This window comes from Anopheles merus, chromosome 2R, assembly GCF_017562075.2.
Source record: "Anopheles merus strain MAF chromosome 2R, AmerM5.1, whole genome shotgun sequence".
In the NCBI taxonomy this organism is placed as follows: Eukaryota; Metazoa; Arthropoda; class Insecta; order Diptera; family Culicidae; genus Anopheles; species Anopheles merus.
Window position 1 is genome coordinate 31,709,575 of NC_054082.1, and position 19,339 is coordinate 31,728,913.

The 19,339-nt window shown below is 47.7% G+C and overlaps 3 protein-coding genes across 3 annotated transcripts in view; all 3 read left to right on the top strand.

The window, feature by feature from the left end:
* Positions 1–13,293, top strand: part of LOC121589161 (leishmanolysin-like peptidase) — a 33,657-nt gene extending 20,364 nt beyond the window's left edge. Inside the window, exons 2-7 of the mRNA XM_041907839.1 lie at positions 9,682–9,813; positions 9,888–10,082; positions 10,157–10,542; positions 10,645–11,058; positions 11,139–11,431; positions 11,508–13,293. Coding sequence (XP_041763773.1) covers positions 9,682–9,813; positions 9,888–10,082; positions 10,157–10,542; positions 10,645–11,058; positions 11,139–11,431; positions 11,508–11,983 — 1,896 coding nt within the window. The 3' untranslated portion in view covers positions 11,984–13,293. The remainder of the gene's footprint in view (positions 1–9,681; positions 9,814–9,887; positions 10,083–10,156; positions 10,543–10,644; positions 11,059–11,138; positions 11,432–11,507) is intronic.
* Positions 13,294–13,946: 653 nt separating this feature from the next.
* Positions 13,947–17,051, top strand: LOC121588996 (cell division cycle 5-like protein). The gene is made up of 2 exons (XM_041907500.1): positions 13,947–14,138; positions 14,243–17,051. The coding sequence occupies exons 1-2, from the start codon at positions 14,094–14,096 to the stop codon at positions 16,994–16,996; spliced, it is 2,799 nt and encodes a 932-aa protein (XP_041763434.1). The 5' UTR covers positions 13,947–14,093; the 3' UTR covers positions 16,997–17,051.
* A 197-nt stretch (positions 17,052–17,248) lies between these two features.
* LOC121588997 (TGF-beta-activated kinase 1 and MAP3K7-binding protein 1-like) lies at positions 17,249–19,219 on the top strand. The gene is made up of 4 exons (XM_041907501.1): positions 17,249–17,512; positions 17,583–17,654; positions 17,722–18,795; positions 18,880–19,219. The coding sequence occupies exons 1-4, from the start codon at positions 17,412–17,414 to the stop codon at positions 19,007–19,009; spliced, it is 1,377 nt and encodes a 458-aa protein (XP_041763435.1). The 5' UTR covers positions 17,249–17,411; the 3' UTR covers positions 19,010–19,219.
* Positions 19,220–19,339: the final 120 nt, after the last annotated feature.

Genomic DNA, 19,339 nt, shown 5'->3' on the forward strand with positions numbered 1-19,339 from the left:
ATAAGAGATATCATATCTGTGTCAGATTACAGATCTGAGAGTACAAGTCAAATACCACATTTAGTTGCGTGATCATTGAATCACACTTGAAGAACTGTAGTGTAGGTCACTGATAGTTTTAGTTGCATTTAAACGGGGAGATCATTTCCAATAAAATTTAAAATCATTCACCCAAAAGCGTTTCACTTATTTGAGCATATTTTTTTCCGAGGGCTTTTCTACTTTCCCTTTGAAACTGGAAGTATTACTCCTAATATACGTTAAGCTATTTGGTTCTTTTACAAAAAAAAATACATTAAAATAATTTCCAACCTCAATCGTATCCACTGCAGAAGATCGCAAAAAATGACACTTTCATCCAACGAGATGCATGCAAATATCCACCACTACTTCCTACCACCACACCGAAGGATAGTTTCTGAGGATGCCATCCAGAGAAAAACGACAAAAAGAAACACGAACCTCTCTTCTTGCCTCTTGCCAGCGTTTGACGCTCAGGTTCGGCGAGCACCCAAAAGCCACCCATCCGGAGCGGAGCAACTTTCCTGTGCACGACGATCCGCGCGCCCACACCTCAGTCGGAAACGGTAGATGGGTGGGTGAGAAGGGGAAGAGGGGAGGAGGGGGAGGCGAAAACCGCAAGCCCGCTAATCTCATTCCGGTTGAATTAATAATTCCAAAATTAAGACCAAAAACCAACACGAGCAACGATTTCAACATTCCATCGCTATCTATCGCTGGTTTCCTGGGTTGTTGCAGCATTTTGGCAGCATTGGCAGCTGATCCGATTCCATTGAATCTGCGCTTGAATGTGTTCGCGAGTGTGTATGTGTGTGTGTGTGTGTTTTGTTTTTCTTCCTCATTTTTCAACCACGGCTGCTGTCCCAATGCGCCTGCGGTGTCGGTGGCGGTTTGGCGTTATCATCTTACCCCTTAGCGTTGTGCTTCTTGGTTTGCGCATACACGGCCACAAATGCAGGAAAAACTGCAGCTCGGTCTTAAGGCGCGCATTGCAACGTGTGCGCAAGCGGGCGATTTCCCCTTTGTGTTGTGCCGTGCGGAGGAGAGTTAATAAATCTGGCCCGCCACCATTCGCACAACTGCTGCGTCGGAGTGCCACGCTGGCAAAGGGTAATTCCACTCTGTTGGCTTGGTCTTATTACACGACCGCTTGTATCACCCGGACAGCCAACAACCCACACGAGGATTAGTAGTAATCGTTGTTTACCCTGCGCAGCAGAAGGCAAACCCTGTCCCGCATGTGTCCGCGCTCGCACGGCGCGGCCCGTGATCGGTCTTGTGGATTGCACCACCAACAGCAAAACACAATCCGCTTGATTACTGATGGTGCGGTCTATAAATGTTTCCTGCTGCTTCATGCATGTACTTGGTTGGCGTTTTGCGGTAATTATTTATTTTTATCTTGCACTTCCCGAACGTTCGATGCAGGATAGCATAAAAAAGCATAAGTAGAAAGCAAACATATGCACAGCAATCAAAGCGCAAAGCCGTTATGCGGTGGTTCGTTCGAAACCCAACACCCAACCAAAAACGGATGACAGGGGTGTTTGCCCTTATCCAAAAGCCCGCGGATTCAATGGCTTGCGTCAAAAGCGAAAGCCCCAAAGCCCGCCACTAACGGCTGCAGCATGTCCAGCCGATCCTGTTTTAAAATCATGGTCAAAGCGCACATGGTTTGCGCCTATCGGGAGGATTATGGTGATTATGGCTGCTCAAACGCCAAACTAATGGAATGGTCAAAATCAAGGTTATTAGGCTGAAATGGAACATAGCAAACACTTCAAACCAAATGATATGGACACTCCGAGCAGTATTTGCGAATGCAGCTAAATTTATTTTAAAACCCCCATTTCTATGAGTGAATGATAGACTCTTCAAGGAAATCAATCTAAAATGGAGTGTGCTTAAAAACATATCATTCGCTCGAAATAAACAATCGCATTCTGACAGTTGCTGTTCTGGAAAATGCACGGCCTACTGCTACTACTACCCACACCCATTAGACGCTGCATAACAACATCATGACACGATAATTCACTTTCGCTGTCACTTCTCAGCTCCTGCCGCTGCTGAGCTATCGTCATCATCACCTACATTATTTTCACTTTTATCAGCTTTCACGGGTACGCACAGTTCTCGGCCCTGTGACAAGGGAAGATAAAAGCAGTTACCGGTAAAAAGCGATAGCGGTGGTGTCGCGCTAGCAAGAAAGCGCTACCACTATTCGCGGAGTAGTTTACCGAGCCCAGCAGCGATGAAAAATAAAACGGGTTCTATTAGGTTTTGCACTTGGGAAAGCAATCGTTATCGGCGTGGTCCGGGCACGGACTTTTGTCAAGCAAGGAGGAGGGAAAAAAACACACACACCACGTTTATGTTTATCCGGCGCGGTATGTTATTAGTGGAAAGGATATCACTCCAAGAGGCGTAAAGTTTGGCTTTGCGATAATTTATTTGTTTTTATCAGGATATACACGGAGAAGTAAACAGTTTGCTTTTAATCCAACTGCTGCATAGGTAAATGATTCATATCAAATCGTGCTGTTTGATGTTGCCATACAGAGGGTGTCGTAAAAGCTTATCAGTGTTTTAAAAAAAGCTTCACAGCGTGATAGATTTGCAGTTGAACGCAATTAGTACCTCTAAGTAGTCGCAAGCGTCAATCAAGTGACATTTTAAATAACTTTTTATTGCTCGTCGGTCATGTATTTCTCAATAGAGGTCCAAAATACTTTACCAAAGACTGTCTTATTTAAACGAGACATATGATTCTTTGTTGAAGGAGAGGGGACACCGGTGTTCTGTATTGGAATCGAAATCGTTCGGCTTTGTAGAAGTCGGTACATCTACTTATAAGACCATTTAGTCAATAGCAACGGTGCTGTGCTAAGGTGGAACTTAAACAAAATTGTCTGGGTTGTTTAATGATTTATAGTTTTAAGTTATGTTAATCATTGTATTTTTGTCCAATTTATTCCTCTAAAAATCTAAGAAGCAATTTGCCTGAATTTCCAAATTTGTTTATTAAATATAATTCAAACACGTCCATTGAGTGTTTTGGAACCTTTGTGCATACTTAACCATAAATAATACTTATCATCAAGTATTCAACACACTTTCAGACAACATGAAATGACCCTTTCTTCTACGGTTTCCAATTTGTTTCCTCCAGCTAAAAGCAGGTGTGTGGCTTGTTTTGTACCACGTGCTCCATTTCCGTTACGTTCAGCGGTGGAAATGTCGTTAATTTTACGTGTACATATTATTACAGCAAAAGTCAATTCGTCAACAGCGCACCAGCACCACCCCCCACGGCTTCGCCATGTTCCTTCTGTTTCACTTTCACGCGGACAAACAAAATATTGACTTATCTTTGGCCGTTCATCATTGCGAACGGCGGTACCTCGCTGCGGCCAGGCTCATCCCTCCCTCCCCGATGATCGGTGTGTCTACCGGTCCCGCCACTTCACCTGGTATGACGCGGAAGCGGCTGCACAAAACAAGAGTTACCGGCTAATTTTTGGGACGAAAATAAATGACAAAAATGTGCTCCGGTCGTGCCCCCCTCCAGTTTCCAGCAGTTCCTGCAGTTCCGCTAAAGTGTACCGTTGCCGAAGACGATGACGACTAGCTCTGCTGATGGCTGTGAACAGACAGACAGCGGCACCGTGACATAATCGAATGTCGGTCACAATGGTGCCCCCGAGGGCCGTCGATGGAACGACCTCCCCTTCGTGGTAAAGCCACAACCAGCCAGCCAGGCCAGTCCGGTGCAAGCAACAATGACAGCCGTGACAGTTTCACATGGTGTGGTGCGGTGCCACAACTTCGAGAGCTGCGCTTGCATAGCCCAGTCCTACCCGAAACCTGAAACAGGCCCAGATCGAGGAAGTATCTTGATTTCCAAAGGGCATAATTGTTGTCTCGGCAGCGCGTGGGGGCGAGGTAGTAGCGCGAAGTAGCAGGAACACAAAAAAAGCCAAAGCCTGGCGGCAGCAAAATTGTGTTTGCATTGCTCGCAATCACCCAAGGGGGACTTGCGCGCTGGCTGCCGCCTGCCCATTTGGCCAATGGCACTTTTTTCGCTTTTGCCCATGCATCCCATGCGCCATTTGCATTGCGCGGCGTTGTGTGTTTCCCATTCCGCTCCGGTTTCCCAGTTCCCAGGCCCAGGGAACCTCTCCAGTAACCTTTTGGCCTGCTGTTCCACCTGTGCCGTGGCGAGCTTCCCAGCCATCCGCAGCAGCAGCATGGACCGTCGCTTATCGCTGTTCGAGTGTGTAGCAGCTCCGGCGCTGGCTGGTGTTGGATGGTAGCTTGCGCGACCAATCTGTCGCGGTCTGTAATACGGGGGAAGACAAAATAACAACCTCCCTCGGCGCTGTTTGCTTACATCATTAAACATCTTCGGTTGTCACGTGGCCTTTTGGCCGTGTCGAAGAAGAACCATGTTGTTTGCGCTGGTGTTGGGCTTTTTGTTGTCGTTTGGTTGTTGCGGGATATGCGCACCTTTCACAGCATGGCTTGTTGGCGCTTGCTTTAAAGAGGCGTTGTGCCTACTTCCTCATTGTTCTGATTCCAACGAGCATCATTTGATGTGTGTGTATGTGTTTGCGGCCAGTAGCGCCATTAAGATGGATCTTTTTGCAGGTGCAGAGTTGACAGACTTCACGTTAGAGCACTCGCTAAACGTTTTATGGCACGGTTGAGGGAAAGAGTTGCTGCACAACTTGCTGTAAATAGTGGTGATGTGTGGCTGTAGCAAGCCATTTATTGGCGTACGAACGCGTAATTGTGTCGCGATGCGAAACCTGCCATCTTTCTCTCTCCGTGTGTTTGCCAGGAAGTGATGTATGTTTGCTGTTCGATTGGGTGCCATTCACGATCTGGCTGGTGCGCCGTGCTTTGCACACTTTCTAGTTTGTTTAATAGTCGTAAACGATTATTCCATAAGCAATGAGCTGCCAGTTTGTGTCAGGGTTAGGTAAAGCGAGTTTTCGTTTTTATTTCCAGTGTACGACTCAGCGGTGTCTTGTAAATGGTTTGCCATTCTGTTACTGTTTTTTTTTTATGAGCCATATGATGCAATATTCTTTACTAAAGCTACTGGTCGGAAGTGGTTTGTAGAGTTTGGGTGTGGTAATTTTGCTTCCGTTGGCGAGTATCGATCCAGAGCGTCACAAAAAGTTGGAGAAAGGACAACTAAGCAGCGATGCTCGATGAAGATCACTTTGAGTATCCCCACCGAGTGATTTCCTATCGATTATAAGCAATGGAAGTGATCCGAATGGTAGAGTAATTTGGTCCCATATTAAGTCGAGAGACACGACGAACGCCGTTTATTCACTTGGGAGTAGCTGCTGCTCCGGCACCTGTAAAAATGTACTAAAAACACTTAAATGGGAGGTTGTACACTACCTGTAGTATATCGTAGACATTGCTTTTTGACTTAACAGTCTGTTCTGAGCGATCATCCATGATCTGGCTGACTAGCACTACTCCTATTACGATTAGGTTAATAATTTATCGTTAGATAGTGACCTAACAGCCGTGTTTTTGTCAATACAGCATAGGAGATGTACCTACAATTTTAGGAAAAAAAGTGGACAATGTAAAAGTAACAAATTTTTAACAAAAAATTTGGATTACAATGTTTTATTTATTTGACTTGTTGGCCATGCGAATGCTTATCTAAATCGTATTTATGGCTTTATGAATCGAGCTTAATAGAAAGATTTATAAGATTTCAACTAATAAACATAAGACATGATAGAAATGCGCAACGCACTACTAGCTACAATGAAGATCGTTGTTTCTATGCACATTGATCACTACAAGCGATTGAGACTGTGAAATTAATCGTTTCTAAATCAATTTAACTATCTTCTTTCCCTTCATCGTGAGGCCTCTTATATGAAAAGAAACGATTGAAAGCTAGCGATTGATCCAACTAGATCAATCTCGACCCCAAAACCTCCCAACGATCGCGACCGGTCCGGGTCCTTCACGGAGTAGTAGTGCAAAAGCTGGACTAGAAAAAAGGAAACATTATATACGCGATGGGATAGTCCAACACTGTCGAGCATTGTTGGAAAAATCGGCCAGCTCTCTGTGTGAGCGGTGCCGGGGGCCTTTTTTGTTTTTGTTGTTGTTGTGAGTGCCATTTCGCATATCCTCAACTCTCCATCTCTGCATCAGCAAAACCAACCGTTCGATCTCACCACGTTGGCGGTTTGGCGATGTGTTCACCAGGACCGGTTCGATTCACTGGCCACTGCCAACGGCCCTGAACCGGGAGGCAGTAGGAGGCCATCGTTGCAAGGCAGTCGGGGCAGGATCGCCAGATAGTGTGCTGCAGGACAGATGCAAATCGCGCCCGCTCCGGCATCGTTTGCCGTTGGTGAAAATACGAAATCGGGCAACGGGCAACAGGATGATCTGTGCTAGACTAGCAACCTTCGCCACCCCGCTGGCTATAGGTCGTGGCTGGCTCAGCGCAAGACATCGCTTTAATTCCGCCCTGCAGCAAAACGTGTCGCAAAGCTCGTTTTGCCACGGTGCAATCCGCGTCACCGGGTGACTAATTTTTGGTATCGATTTCAGGCGCCAGCGTGGTGCAAGCCCGGTGCGGAAACGATGATTGATTTCGTGTTGAAACTTGATTACTTCAATACTAGTATTGTGATGTTTGGTGGAGAAAGCAAGATCATGTTTTATAAGCGGTTTGCAAACCTATTTCGATATCTGCAGAGTTAACAAAATACTATATATTATTTCGTACAACAATGGTAACTACTTCATTATACTCACAACCACGCAATTGTTACTAAAAGTGCCCTTCCCTAACAAACAAATCGCAACACCATGGTATGGTCAGAAACCGATCATAATTAACGCGCCCCGCACGATCGTTTCGGAAGGGATGTGCGTAGCAATGCCACACTTAAAGGCGGCCAAACCTTGAACGGGCACGATGTTGATTTTGGGAAACCCTATCATCAAACTTGCTCGCTCGATTGCAAAAAAAAGGTACCATGATCGTGGCCCTGAAACAGCCCACCGGTCCGGCCCACCGCACAAACGCGAGTAGTTAACCGTAACGATCAACGATCATCACGATGAAAAAGCAAGCCACCTTCCTGCTTGAGCGACGCGGATGTCACCATGGCAGACAACCGAACGGTCAAGTTCGGACGGCTTTAGCACGCGATAATGATATGTGCATTCAAATGCTCTGCCCACTAATAGCGCGATGCTCCCCGGTTGGCAAAAGTTCATCTTTATCAGGAAGTGAAACACAAATTATGCCAAAGATGGATGTTGAACAAATTGAGTGAAGCGAGTTTTTTTCGTCTTCTTTCTTTCCTTTTTTGGCATTTGATCGTGTGTTGCGTAAACAATTTCACTGCCTCCCAGTGGACTGGCTGAAGTGCACGAAGAGCAGAGCAGATCTCTTATCACTTTCTTCTTCACTTGCTCGGACGGTGCGATAATAGCAATTATCACCTCTCTATTGCTCGATATCCAACAACACGGTCGTGTATGGTCCGCAATGAAAGATCCATCTCAATTTTTGGCGTACGAAGGCCTTTTCTTACAAGACTTGGCCCGATGGCTTCATAATCAATGCCGTCACATCTCGATCAACCCCAGCCGGAATACCACTCGGCGGTACAGGCGAGAGGGATGATGCTGACCGACACCGAAGGGGCCGTTGCACTTTCGCTATCGGGCGAGTTTCGTAACGCGCTGAATAATCGCGTTTCGCGTGCATTTTCTTTCCGTTGTTTCCAATTTATTTTCCAGCAAGCTTACATATCATTTGAAACAAAGTAGAAAAGACCGTTTCTTTCCACTATCCCCCCACCTCTGTACCGTTCGAACTGTAGCTAGTCTTAGCTGGTGACGGGGAAATCGTTTAAATGATTACATATCTACAGTTGAACCAATCAGAGTACACCCAGCACAAGAAATGAGTTAATGAATAATAGCCTGAAGTTGATGGATGGGACGAACGATCGATTTTGTGGGCTTGGGCGGAGGTTACATTTTAAAACAGGACAGTTAAAAATGGTCCACAATCCTTCTTCCTTTTCCCATGAGCCGATTTTAACTGAAGAAAGCCTAGAAAAGTAAGGAGCAAAAACCAGCAAAAAACATGAACCTCAAACGATCGATAATCGGTTTTAATGTATGCTGCTGGCTGCGTACTAAAGGCAGTGCATTTGCAACTATTTTTTTTTTCTCCCGTTCCGTTCTTTACACCTTTTATTCCCACTGGAAAACATATGATTTGCGAAACGTTCATTAGCTTCATTACCGTTGCGTGTTTCGATCGTTCGAAAAACCGGTACCACCACAGCACCGGCCGGGGGGAGCTTGCGAGCTTGCAAGGCACAAGATTGTCCTTCAGCCGTACATGACGTAATTCGTATTCGGCCACCGCATGGCCGAAATTGCCTCGCCGCAAAGGGAGTGGTTTTTGCTAATATTTCACCCCCAATCCTTTCGCTTTTGGGAGAGAAAGAGCCGGCGAGAAAGCTGTAGCGATCGTCGTACGCGGAGCACGGCCTGGGAGCGATCGTTTGTGACGCGCGATTGCTTCAACGCTGCTAAGAAGTAAAGAACGGCGCGCTGGACCTTAATGGTTCTTTAATCTGGTGAAAATTACTGCCACAGCCGGGGCATGCTTACCGAAATGTTCCTTGGTTGTATGTTAACAGTTGGTTCGCGAAAAAAAAATGCCACATTAAAATAAACCGGTTTGGCGTAAATTAGTAATTTCCCAAGAATAACTCGTAACGAGCATGATTCTTTCTCACCCCTCCATAGGTATGCACTGAGGGGTTCCGGTGGGCTTGCCTTGCTAGAAAGGCATTAGCAATTTGTAGCAGCTGATTGAATTTGTACGATCGAAGGGGCGGCGAGTAAGGCCTACATGATCGCGAGTACCAAGCGGAGGAGAGCGTCGTATGCTCGCTTGGCAGTCAGCTGGTGCATCTGGCTTAGCTCATTTCGCAGCGTCAAAGGGCATTCGTTTGTACCTATATTTGCTCCATTATGTTTCTGCCCATATGCTGCTTCTTTTTAATAGCTTAGCTTTAACAGATATCCGTATCAAATCTACTACACATCAAAAGAAATAGAATGAGCTCTGTAAAATGACCGATCGTTTCCCTTCGCTTTGTGTTAGTATTTGAAACGATCGTGTTTGAGATCAGTTTACCGTACAGCGAGATAAAAAAAAAAGGTACCGGTTTCATTTTCACCTAGTTCTGCACGCCACTGTGGGCGACTTTCAAAAAAATAGGACGGTTTTAGTTTTTGTCATTTGTCAAGCGGTGAGAGCAATGAAACAAAAACTCGCTTTAATAACCGGATCGATTTTAATTTTAGATAGCCCCGTGCGTTGGACACCTTGGAGTGTTGAAGACAATCTAAAGTATAGCAAAAGTTTTCATCTTATTTTTCTTGCTCTGGCATTGGCGATTGTTGTCGAGAAACTTTTGATAGATCGTGTTTTATATCTAAGGATGAGGATCGATGGTCGAATAAAAGGGGCAAATAATAAAATATTTTCAAGGAACTTATCTGCACTTTTGCTACAGAATGACGAAAACAACTAATGGTAAAAATTCCATTTTTCCCTTTTTCTTTTAGGTTGTGCATGGAGTCCAGCTCGAACCGCTGCATGTGATCCGCAAGCGGAGCATCGATCAGCCACTTCGAATACTGATCGTGTACGATGAATCCGTCTACCGCTTAGATACCGACAAATTCTCACTTATAAACGTAATTATCTCAATGCCAACATTGTCTCGTTTATAATTGTGAAATCTAACACTTTTTTGTCTACGAAATTCTAGAACACAATCCTACCGGAAGCGGTTCGCTTTTGGGAGCAAGCCCTAATGGTGCGCCAGACAAAGGAAACCATAAGATTGAACCGGAAGTGTGAAAGCAGTCAGGTGTTTGTGAAGAACTCTATGACCTATTGCATCGATTCCTGCAAGCAAGTGACGCTCTGTGGCGAAGTGCAGGTTCCACCGGATCATCTCGATGTAAGTTGGTATTGTAACCTGTAAACCGAAGTAGTGTCTCATCTCGATATTTCTCTTCTTCGCCCCTTTTTCAGGTATGTCGCGTGTGCAACTCTACCGGGCAGGATTGTCACGAAGATGCAAACACAACGGCCGGTCCGGGCATATCGAACGCGGACTTTGTGTTTTACGTCTCAGCGCTTCAATCGGAACGGTGCCATAAAGGGCTTACGGTGGCGTATGCGGCCCACTGCCAGCAGGAGGCAGCGCTCGATCGCCCGATAGCGGGCCATGCCAACCTCTGTCCGGATAGTATTAGCACCAAACCGCAAGAGCTGCAGACGCTACTGTCTACGGTGAAGCACGAGATACTGCACGCGCTTGGCTTTTCCGTTAGCCTGTACGCGTTCTTTCGCAACGATGATGGAACACCGCGAACGCCCCGCAAACCGGACACCGGAAAGCCGTATCTGAATGAGAAGTACGTTGTCTGCGCACGGAGTGGCTGTGTTTGCGACGGAAAAAATGCTGCATTTGTCACGATCGGATGAGGTACTAATTGTTGCTCTCTGGTTTCACTTAGGTTTCAAATTCACCAGTGGAGTGATGACACCATCCGAAAGGTGGTCCGCACTGACTGGGCCGTGCGTGACGGTACGATCAATCGTACGATCGATATGTTCGTGACGCCGCGTGTGGTGCGGGAGGTTCGCGATCATTTCGCCTGCCAGAAGCTGGAGGGTGCCGAGCTAGAGGACCAGGGTGGCGAAGGTACCGCGCTGACGCACTGGGAAAAACGGGTGCTGGAAAACGAAGCAATGACCGGTTCGCACACCCAGAGTTCGGCCTTTTCGCGCATCACGCTGGCGCTGATGGAGGATTCGGGATGGTACAAGGCCAACTACAGCATGGCATCACCGCTGACGTGGGGACGGGGATTGGGCTGCAATTTTGCGATGCGCAGCTGCAAGGATTGGATCACCTCCAACACCCTAAGGTACAGTGCAAGTGGCCCAAAAAGGCTCATCGTATTGGTTGATGTGGCAAACAATTGATTCCCAAATTTGTATTCTACAGAGGACGCTCGATACATCCGTTCTGCGCAAAGGTGAAACGTGATCCGCTGCAGACGGAATGCACCGATGATCGAAGTTCCGTGGCGTTGTGCAATCTGGTGCGCCACACTACGCCACTGCCAGCGCAATACCAAAATTTTGACTCGCTAGCGCACGTTCCTGTTGGCGAGGAAGGGTACTACGGTGGATCCGTTTCCCTTGCCGATCACTGCCCGTACATACAAGAGTTTACCTGGCGCAGCAAAAACGTGGTCGTCCGTGGATCACAGTGCCAGTTTGAAGATAATAACCCTAGTAAGTTGCACCGCGCGCTGATCGACCTGCGCAGTGACGTTGCTTAACCCTCTCACCCTTTGCGTGTTTCTTGCAGAGCCGGAGAAAAACTTTGCCCTCGAATCGTACGGCGCCACGTCGAAGTGTTTCGACCACAGCGAAAACATGTGGGAGGAACGGTCGTGCAGGCAAACGCGCGAATGGCAGCACTGGGGCTCGGGATGCTATCAGTACCGTTGCCAGCAAGGCCGGCTGCACATTCTGATTGCGAACAAATCGTTCGAGTGTTACTTTGCCGGCCAGAAGCTGAAGGTGCAGCTGATGGCCGAAGGGTGGCTGCATCGCGGTGCCGTCGTTTGTCCCTCGTGCAAAGAGATCTGCAACGCCGAGTTCGAACGGCGCGGGGAGCGTTGCAAGGTGAGCGAAGATGCTCCACCGGACAGCTTCTACCCCCGGGACGAGCTAAAGTGTAGCGGCGCACAAACGCACCACTCGCGGGCGTTACTGTCGAGTTTGATACTTTTATCGCTGGCTGCGGCCGCCAGCACGAGCGTGCCCCGGATATACAGCTAATCCACGGCTGCCCTTGCTCGATTTGTTCTGCAATGCCGTGCATTGCGAGGACGAGTGTGTTACGTAGCCACGTACCGTTTTATCAACCATTTCATGTATATGTGATATAATATCAGTCCGCGGCATCTCACAGCATCTTTCCGGTGCAAACAGTCATAACATCGGATACGGTACGATCCCCGCGCTAATGCATGGTGATGGTAAGATGTTGAATTCGCAGCACCAATTGAGAGTGACTGTGTGTGTGTGTGTTCAAGTGCAAAATTAGATAAACAGACATTACATCACCAACGTGAATCACCCTGCAATTGATAGCTAGTATTAAAGGTATGGTTTGTATATAACTGCCTGAAGTTAACAGTACGCTGGACACAGTATGTCCTTTCTTGAAGAAGCACCGTTTCTTATCTCAACCCGCATGGCTGCAACATTCCATCGTGTAAAGTGATACTTTATTTAATTGGATTTTATTACCGCGTTTTATTTGTTTTTGCCACTAGGGGGCAACAATACGGGGGCAGTATTAGTCTTTCGCTTTTTTTTCAAAATTCGTCGAGAGAGAACGTGTTGTGCGGAATATTTTGCAGAACGTAACATCCCCTTTCTGCCATACGGTAAGATAGTCGATAGCGGAGGATGTGCTCCTGCTCTGTAACAGTTTCTGCAACGACGGCCATTCCAACTGCAACACAATCCTACAGCAAAAAGGCACAAAGATTAAAAAAAGAATCGCAATACTGCCAAAGTCATACGTTCTCGTACGTAAATCAAAATCGTTTGTTTTAAAATCATATTTTTTATATAGTGATTGTCGGTTCACTACGCATCATATCCCTTTGCGCTGCAGATGTGCGCATCCTGGAGATGTGCGCGTACGCGAACATGATTTGAAGATTTCCTACCTTCCTGTTTCATTATGTTTTGTTGATATTTTAGTTGTATGATTACGTTTTCCAGCGCTAGTCGTGGTGCGCTTTAACGCGCGATACGAATTATGGTTCGGTTATAAACTTTATTATTTTGGCGAAATTTGTTTTTCTCTCGTACTTGCAAATTCTCTCAAAAACTTGCATCTTCATCTGCTGTTTTCATGGTGAGCTATTATTGTTCTCATCTTTCCGACCTCTCTTTTTCCCTTTTCTATCAAATGTCTCCTGCCACTCCATGTTATCACGTTTTGTAATAGCCTAGCGATTGCTAACTACCCCGCTGTCCATATTTGTTTTACACAAACATTAGGAATTTCGTTTTTATTTAAGAATTACACTAAATAGGCAATAAAGTGTATGACTAAGCATGGCTCTAAAAAACATAAGTTATTTAGTATAAATCACGATGACAAATATTTGATGACTCTTGAATTATTTTTTGCGAAGAGCAAATAAAGGAGGTTTGTATTAACTGTAAAACGGTTAAAGCACAGCTCCAAAAAGTTAAACGACATTTTTTTCAAACATACATATGCGTTCGTCACATTTCACCTAATGTGTTGTTTAGATGCCGGTCTCGTGGTACAGTCGTAAACACGTACGACTTAACAATATACCCGTCATGGGTTCAAACCTCGAATGGACAGTGCCCTCATACGTAAGACTTAACTACCCTGCTAGAGTAATCAATAAGTCACTGAAAGCCAAGCACACTAGTGTGTGGTACAGCCCTTCAAGACCTTCTTGTCCGGCAACAGATGTTGTGCTTGAAAGCAAAAGTCCTTTAGAGATCAAAACAATTTTAATTTGGAACTAAACTAAACCATCTCTTCGGATTGAAAATTAATACTATTAATCGGTGGTTTCGGTGATTCACTATTCATAACTGATAATTCAAACCTATTTGTGCGTAATCGCTGCTAGCCTAATGAGAAGATATACGTCACTATGCCTCAACCCGCGGATCCCAAGCTATAAACATTTTTTTTTGCTCGTGTGCAACTGTTGTGACATTTCATTAGCTTGATTGTTCGACGCGAAAAAGGCTAGAGTTTGTGATATCGCGGGCCAAAGTTTCGCTTAAATACGCACAGCGTTGTGCGGCCAGTGCTTGTTTTATCGGATCGATTCCATTTGCAACCCATTAACGATCGAATCGGCTCAACAGCACTACCTTCAAAATGCCGCGTATTATGATCAAGGGTGGTGTTTGGCGGAACACCGAGGTAAGCAATGCTGGGAGAGATGACCGGTAGCGGGTTGGTCTGCGCGACCGGCATGATTAATTTTTCTTTTTATATAAATATCAAAACGACCTCTCTTTTCGCAGGATGAAATCCTCAAAGCCGCCGTCATGAAGTATGGCAAAAACCAATGGTCCCGTATTGCGTCGCTGCTGCATCGCAAGTCGGCGAAACAGTGCAAGGCACGTTGGTACGAGTGGCTGGATCCTAGCATTAAGAAGACGGAATGGTCCCGCGAGGAGGACGAAAAACTGCTCCATCTGGCCAAGCTGATGCCGACACAGTGGCGCACAATTGCACCGATCATCGGTCGTACGGCTGCGCAATGTTTGGAGCGGTACGAATACCTACTGGATCAGGCGCAGCGCAAAGAGGAAGGCGAGGATGGGATGGATGATCCGCGCAAGCTGAAGCCGGGCGAGATTGATCCAAATCCCGAGACGAAACCCGCACGGCCGGATCCCAAAGACATGGACGAGGATGAGCTGGAGATGCTGTCGGAGGCACGCGCCCGTCTAGCCAACACGCAGGGCAAGAAGGCGAAGCGTAAGGCGCGCGAGAAGCAGCTGGAAGAAGCTCGCCGTCTTGCGGCACTGCAAAAACGTCGCGAGCTGCGCGCTGCCGGCATTGGGCTGGGCAACCGGAAGCGCAAACTGAAGGGCATCGATTACAACTCGGAGGTACCGTTCGAAAAGACACCGGCACCCGGGTTTTACGATACTACCGACGAGTTTGTGGTGCCGATAGCGGCCGACTTTTCCAGCTTGCGGCAGCAAACGCTCGACGGGGAGCTGCGCACCGAGAAGGAGGCGCGCGAGCGGAAGAAGGATAAGGAAAAGTTGAAGCATAGAAAGGAGAACGATATTCCGACGGCGTTGCTGAAGAACCAGGAACCGGCCAAGAAACGTTCGAAGCTGGTCCTTCCGGAGCCGCAAATTTCGGACCAAGAATTGCAGCAGGTCGTGAAGCTTGGCCGGGCCAGCGAGATTGCCAAGGAGGTCGCTTCGGAAAGTGGCGTCGAAACGACGGATGCGCTGCTGGCGGACTATAGCATCACACCACAGGTGGCTGCCACCCCTCGGACCCCCGCCCCGGTGACGGATCGAATTCTGCAGGAGGCTCAAAACATGATGGCACTCACACACGTGGAGACGCCTCTCAAGGGCGGAGTCAATACACCGCTCCACCAGTCGGATTTTTCGGGCGTGTTGCCCCAAAGCCAGACAGTGGCCACTCCCAATACCGTGCTGGCGACTCCGTTCCGCTCCGTCCGCGGACCGGACGGAAGTGCTACGCCGGGAGGCTTTTTGACACCGGCTTCCGGGGCGATGGTTCCCGTCGGCTCAGGCACACAGCCCCACGCACCCGGGGCAACGCCAAACTTCCTGCGCGATAAGCTAAACATCAACACGGAGGACGGGATGAGTGTGGCCGAGACGCCGGCCGCTTATAAATCGTACCAGAAGCAGCTGAAATCGTCGCTCAAGGAGGGACTTGCTTCTCTTCCAGCGCCGAGAAACGATTACGAGATCGTGGTGCCCGATAACGAAGCGGACGAAGCGGCCGACGACGGTTCGATGGATGTGGAGCAGATGGTGCCGGATCAGGCGGACGTGGACGAGAAGCGCAAGCGCAACAAGCTTGCCCAAGAGGCAAAGGAGCTTTCTCTGCGCTCCCAGGTCATACAGCGCGACTTGCCCCGCCCGCTTGAAATCAATACGACCGTGCTGCGCCCGTCGAACGAAATGCACGGGCTAACCGATCTGCAGAAGGCGGAAGAGCTGGTTAAGCAGGAAATGGTAAAGATGCTCAACTACGACGCGTTGCGCAATCCGATCCAACAATCGCAACCCGCGTCAATGAAGCGCCCCATGCTGAGCCAGTACCAGTCGTATCTGGAGCAGCATCCGTACGAAACGATCGACGAGGTGGAATTGGACGAGGCACGCAAAATGCTGGCCGCGGAAATGGGTGTCGTGAAGCACGGTATGGCCCACGGAGACTTGTCGCTGGAGAGCTACACCCAGGTGTGGCAGGAATGCCTCTCGCAGGTGCTGTATCTGCCCAGCCAAAATCGCTACACTCGTGCCAACTTAGCCAGCAAGAAGGACCGCATCGAATCGGCCGAGAAGCGGCTCGAAATCAACCGAAAGCACATGGCCAAGGAAGCAAAACGGTGCGGCAAGATAGAGAAGAAGCTGAAGATTCTCACCGCCGGGTATCAGGCACGGGCGCAAGCGTTGGTCAAACAGTTCCAGGACACGAACGAGCAGATCGAGCAAAACTCGCTGGCGCTGTCGACGTTCAAGTTTTTGGCGGCACAGGAAGATCTGGCCATACCGAAGCGTTTGGAGTCGCTGACGGAAGATGTGATGCGGCAGACGGAGCGCGAGAAAACTCTGCAAAACCGTTACGCACAGCTGACCGAGGAGCTGGAGGAACTGAACCATCTGCTGGAAGAAGCACGTGTTAATGGTGTGCAGGAGCATGAGGAGGGTGGTAAGGAACGGGAACCGGTTGTAAACGGTCGGCTGGAGCATCGGGTGGTGGAGGAGAAAGAGGAACCGGTGGTAGATAATCCCACAAACGGACCGGAGGAAAGCAACGTGCAGGAGGAATCGTCCGAGTCAAATGCAGCTGAAGATGAACCGCCAGAGAATGAAGACGAAGGAAATCCTGAGGCGCAGGAACGGCAGAGCGAGAGCCCGGAGGAATCTGTACCAGGGCAGGATAGTGGTGAAAGTGAAGAAAATACTTCCGAAGGTCAAGAGAATCAGGAGCAGCAGCAGGATGAACCGATGGAACAAGACGACGACGAGGAGGATGCTTCTAATGAATAAGGATGTATCGACTACTACTGTTTACGGACAGTCTAATAAAGACACTCATCTTGTATCTTTACTATCTCTTCAATCGATGTAATAAATGATAGCGTAAATGTTCTACCACAACCAACAAAACAGAAGAATGGAAAAAAAAATTTATTTTGTTTACAATTTCACGCATGTTTTACAATTTCAAATCAATTGCTACCGGTTTGGCAACACTGGAGGAACAGCTGTTTTGACAGTTTCAGAAGTGTTGTTTCTCCGCAAGCAAAAGTAAACAAACAGCCTCCTGTGGGCTACTCTCAGTTGTCTTTTCTTCGTTTGGTGCACTTTGTGTTCTAAAAAGTATATGTTTTGCATTTTATTTGATGCTAAACCGTGACCAACAACCGTTTCTGACTCGCCACTCACCAGCAAAGTCATAATTATGGAGTCGATGCAAAACAACAACCGAACAAAGTCCTGGACGGATGATCTGAAAGTGTGCAACCAAACGGGTGTCGGTGAAGCGATAAACCAAATTTACAAGTACGCGTGTGTCGAATGGAATACTCCTACCGCTGGTCACTAAACATCATATTTCGGTATTGTTTTACAGAGACGATGGGCGCCGCTGTGAAGGATACGAATCGCGTGATAAGAAATGCCTGTGCATATCAGACAACAACACGTAAGCTATTTTCTATCATCATTTCACGAGGCGCACCCGTTTTACGCTCTCTTTCCAATTGTTTTAGCTCGCTGTACGCCATCCTATCTGGACACAATGGTGTGACGGTAGCCGAAAATGCGCTGCAAGAAATGGCGGCAGAGTTGCTGCTCGGCCAGCTAAACGTTTGCAACACGGACGAGGCAGTCAAAGAGCTGATACGCCAATCGTTCATGTCGGTGGAGAAGGGTTACTTCGATTCGATCAATCCGCACGTAGCCACGAAGACCGCCATTCAGCTGCACCTCTCGGCGGACGGCATGAATCAGTACGAAATATCGCAGCAATTCGAAAATGTGCTGCAAAAGCTCGACTCCCTTAACAACGCCCTCTCGGTGGGGAGTAGCGCGGTGCTGGGGCTAATCCATCGGTCCCATCTGTACCTGGGCAACATAGGCAACTGTCGGGCGCTGCTGTGCAAAACCGACGAGCACGATACGCTCACGGTAACACAGCTCAGCGTTGACCACAATCTGCTGAACGCGGAGGAAGCCGCCCGTCTTTTCCGGCTCGGTCTGATGGCACAAAACTTCGAGGGGGTTCCGCTGTATAGTACGCGCTGCATTGGCAACTATCTCGGCAAGGCGGGCTACAAAGATTGCAACTTCCTGTCGAGTGCAACCGCAGAGCCAGTGATTTTCGAACCGGAGATAGTCGGTGGAATACAGATTACACCGGCCTGCCGGTTTCTCGTGCTAATGTCGAGCGGGCTTTGTCGAGCATTGCATGAGATTTTCCCGGGCGATGCATCCACCGGCAACCGGGAGCTGGTGCGCATGATTTCGGAGGAGTTTCAAAACCAATCGACGCTCGGCGGAGTTGCCCAATCGGTTGTGCATCGTATAGTGCAGGCACATCACGACACCTACATGCAGCTGGTCGAAGAGCATCGCTCCGTTACGTTCAACAGCCGGGACGATGTGACGCTACTGATACGCAACTTTAACTATGCACTACCGAAAGCGTTTGTGAACCGGAAAAGCGGCGGTAATCGAAGCCTTAACTCCACCACATCGTTCAGCTCGACCAGCTCGGATGCGACGCCGACGGAGGGAAACTATTCGACCATCCATACCAACGTATCGGTGACCAGTTCAAATATGTAAGTGCAAGATGCATCAACCGAGGACTGATTAGTGTGATGAGTAATATAAATTCGATTGTCTTTCTTTCTTCTCGCCTGCAGCACGCAACCTGGCAATCATTATGATCCCAACCGGAGAATTCGGTCGCACGTGGATTTTAGCGATTTTTACCAACGCGTAGAGGAGGCTCGCAAACGCGGTGCGTTACCATCGAACATTGAGTTCGACTAGCGTGGCAGGCAGTGTGGCTGTATGTTGATTATTTTATTTTTATGTACCATAGTTGCAGTTAATTCGATTGCACGATTGACGCTTATGTTATTGATTGAATGTTTATGCGCATGCAACATAATAAACCGGGGAAAAGATGCCTTCATTTTAATAAATTACATTTTTATTGCACATCTTCAGATGTGTACGAAAACGATTTTAAATAAAATGTACGTTATTTGGGGCCTAGAGTTTATGTGATATTTCATAAAGCAAAGAACCGATGATTCTGCATTCCATGCGTATCCCTAATAAAAGAACATGTTTAGCCTTTTGCACGATCGATTTGGT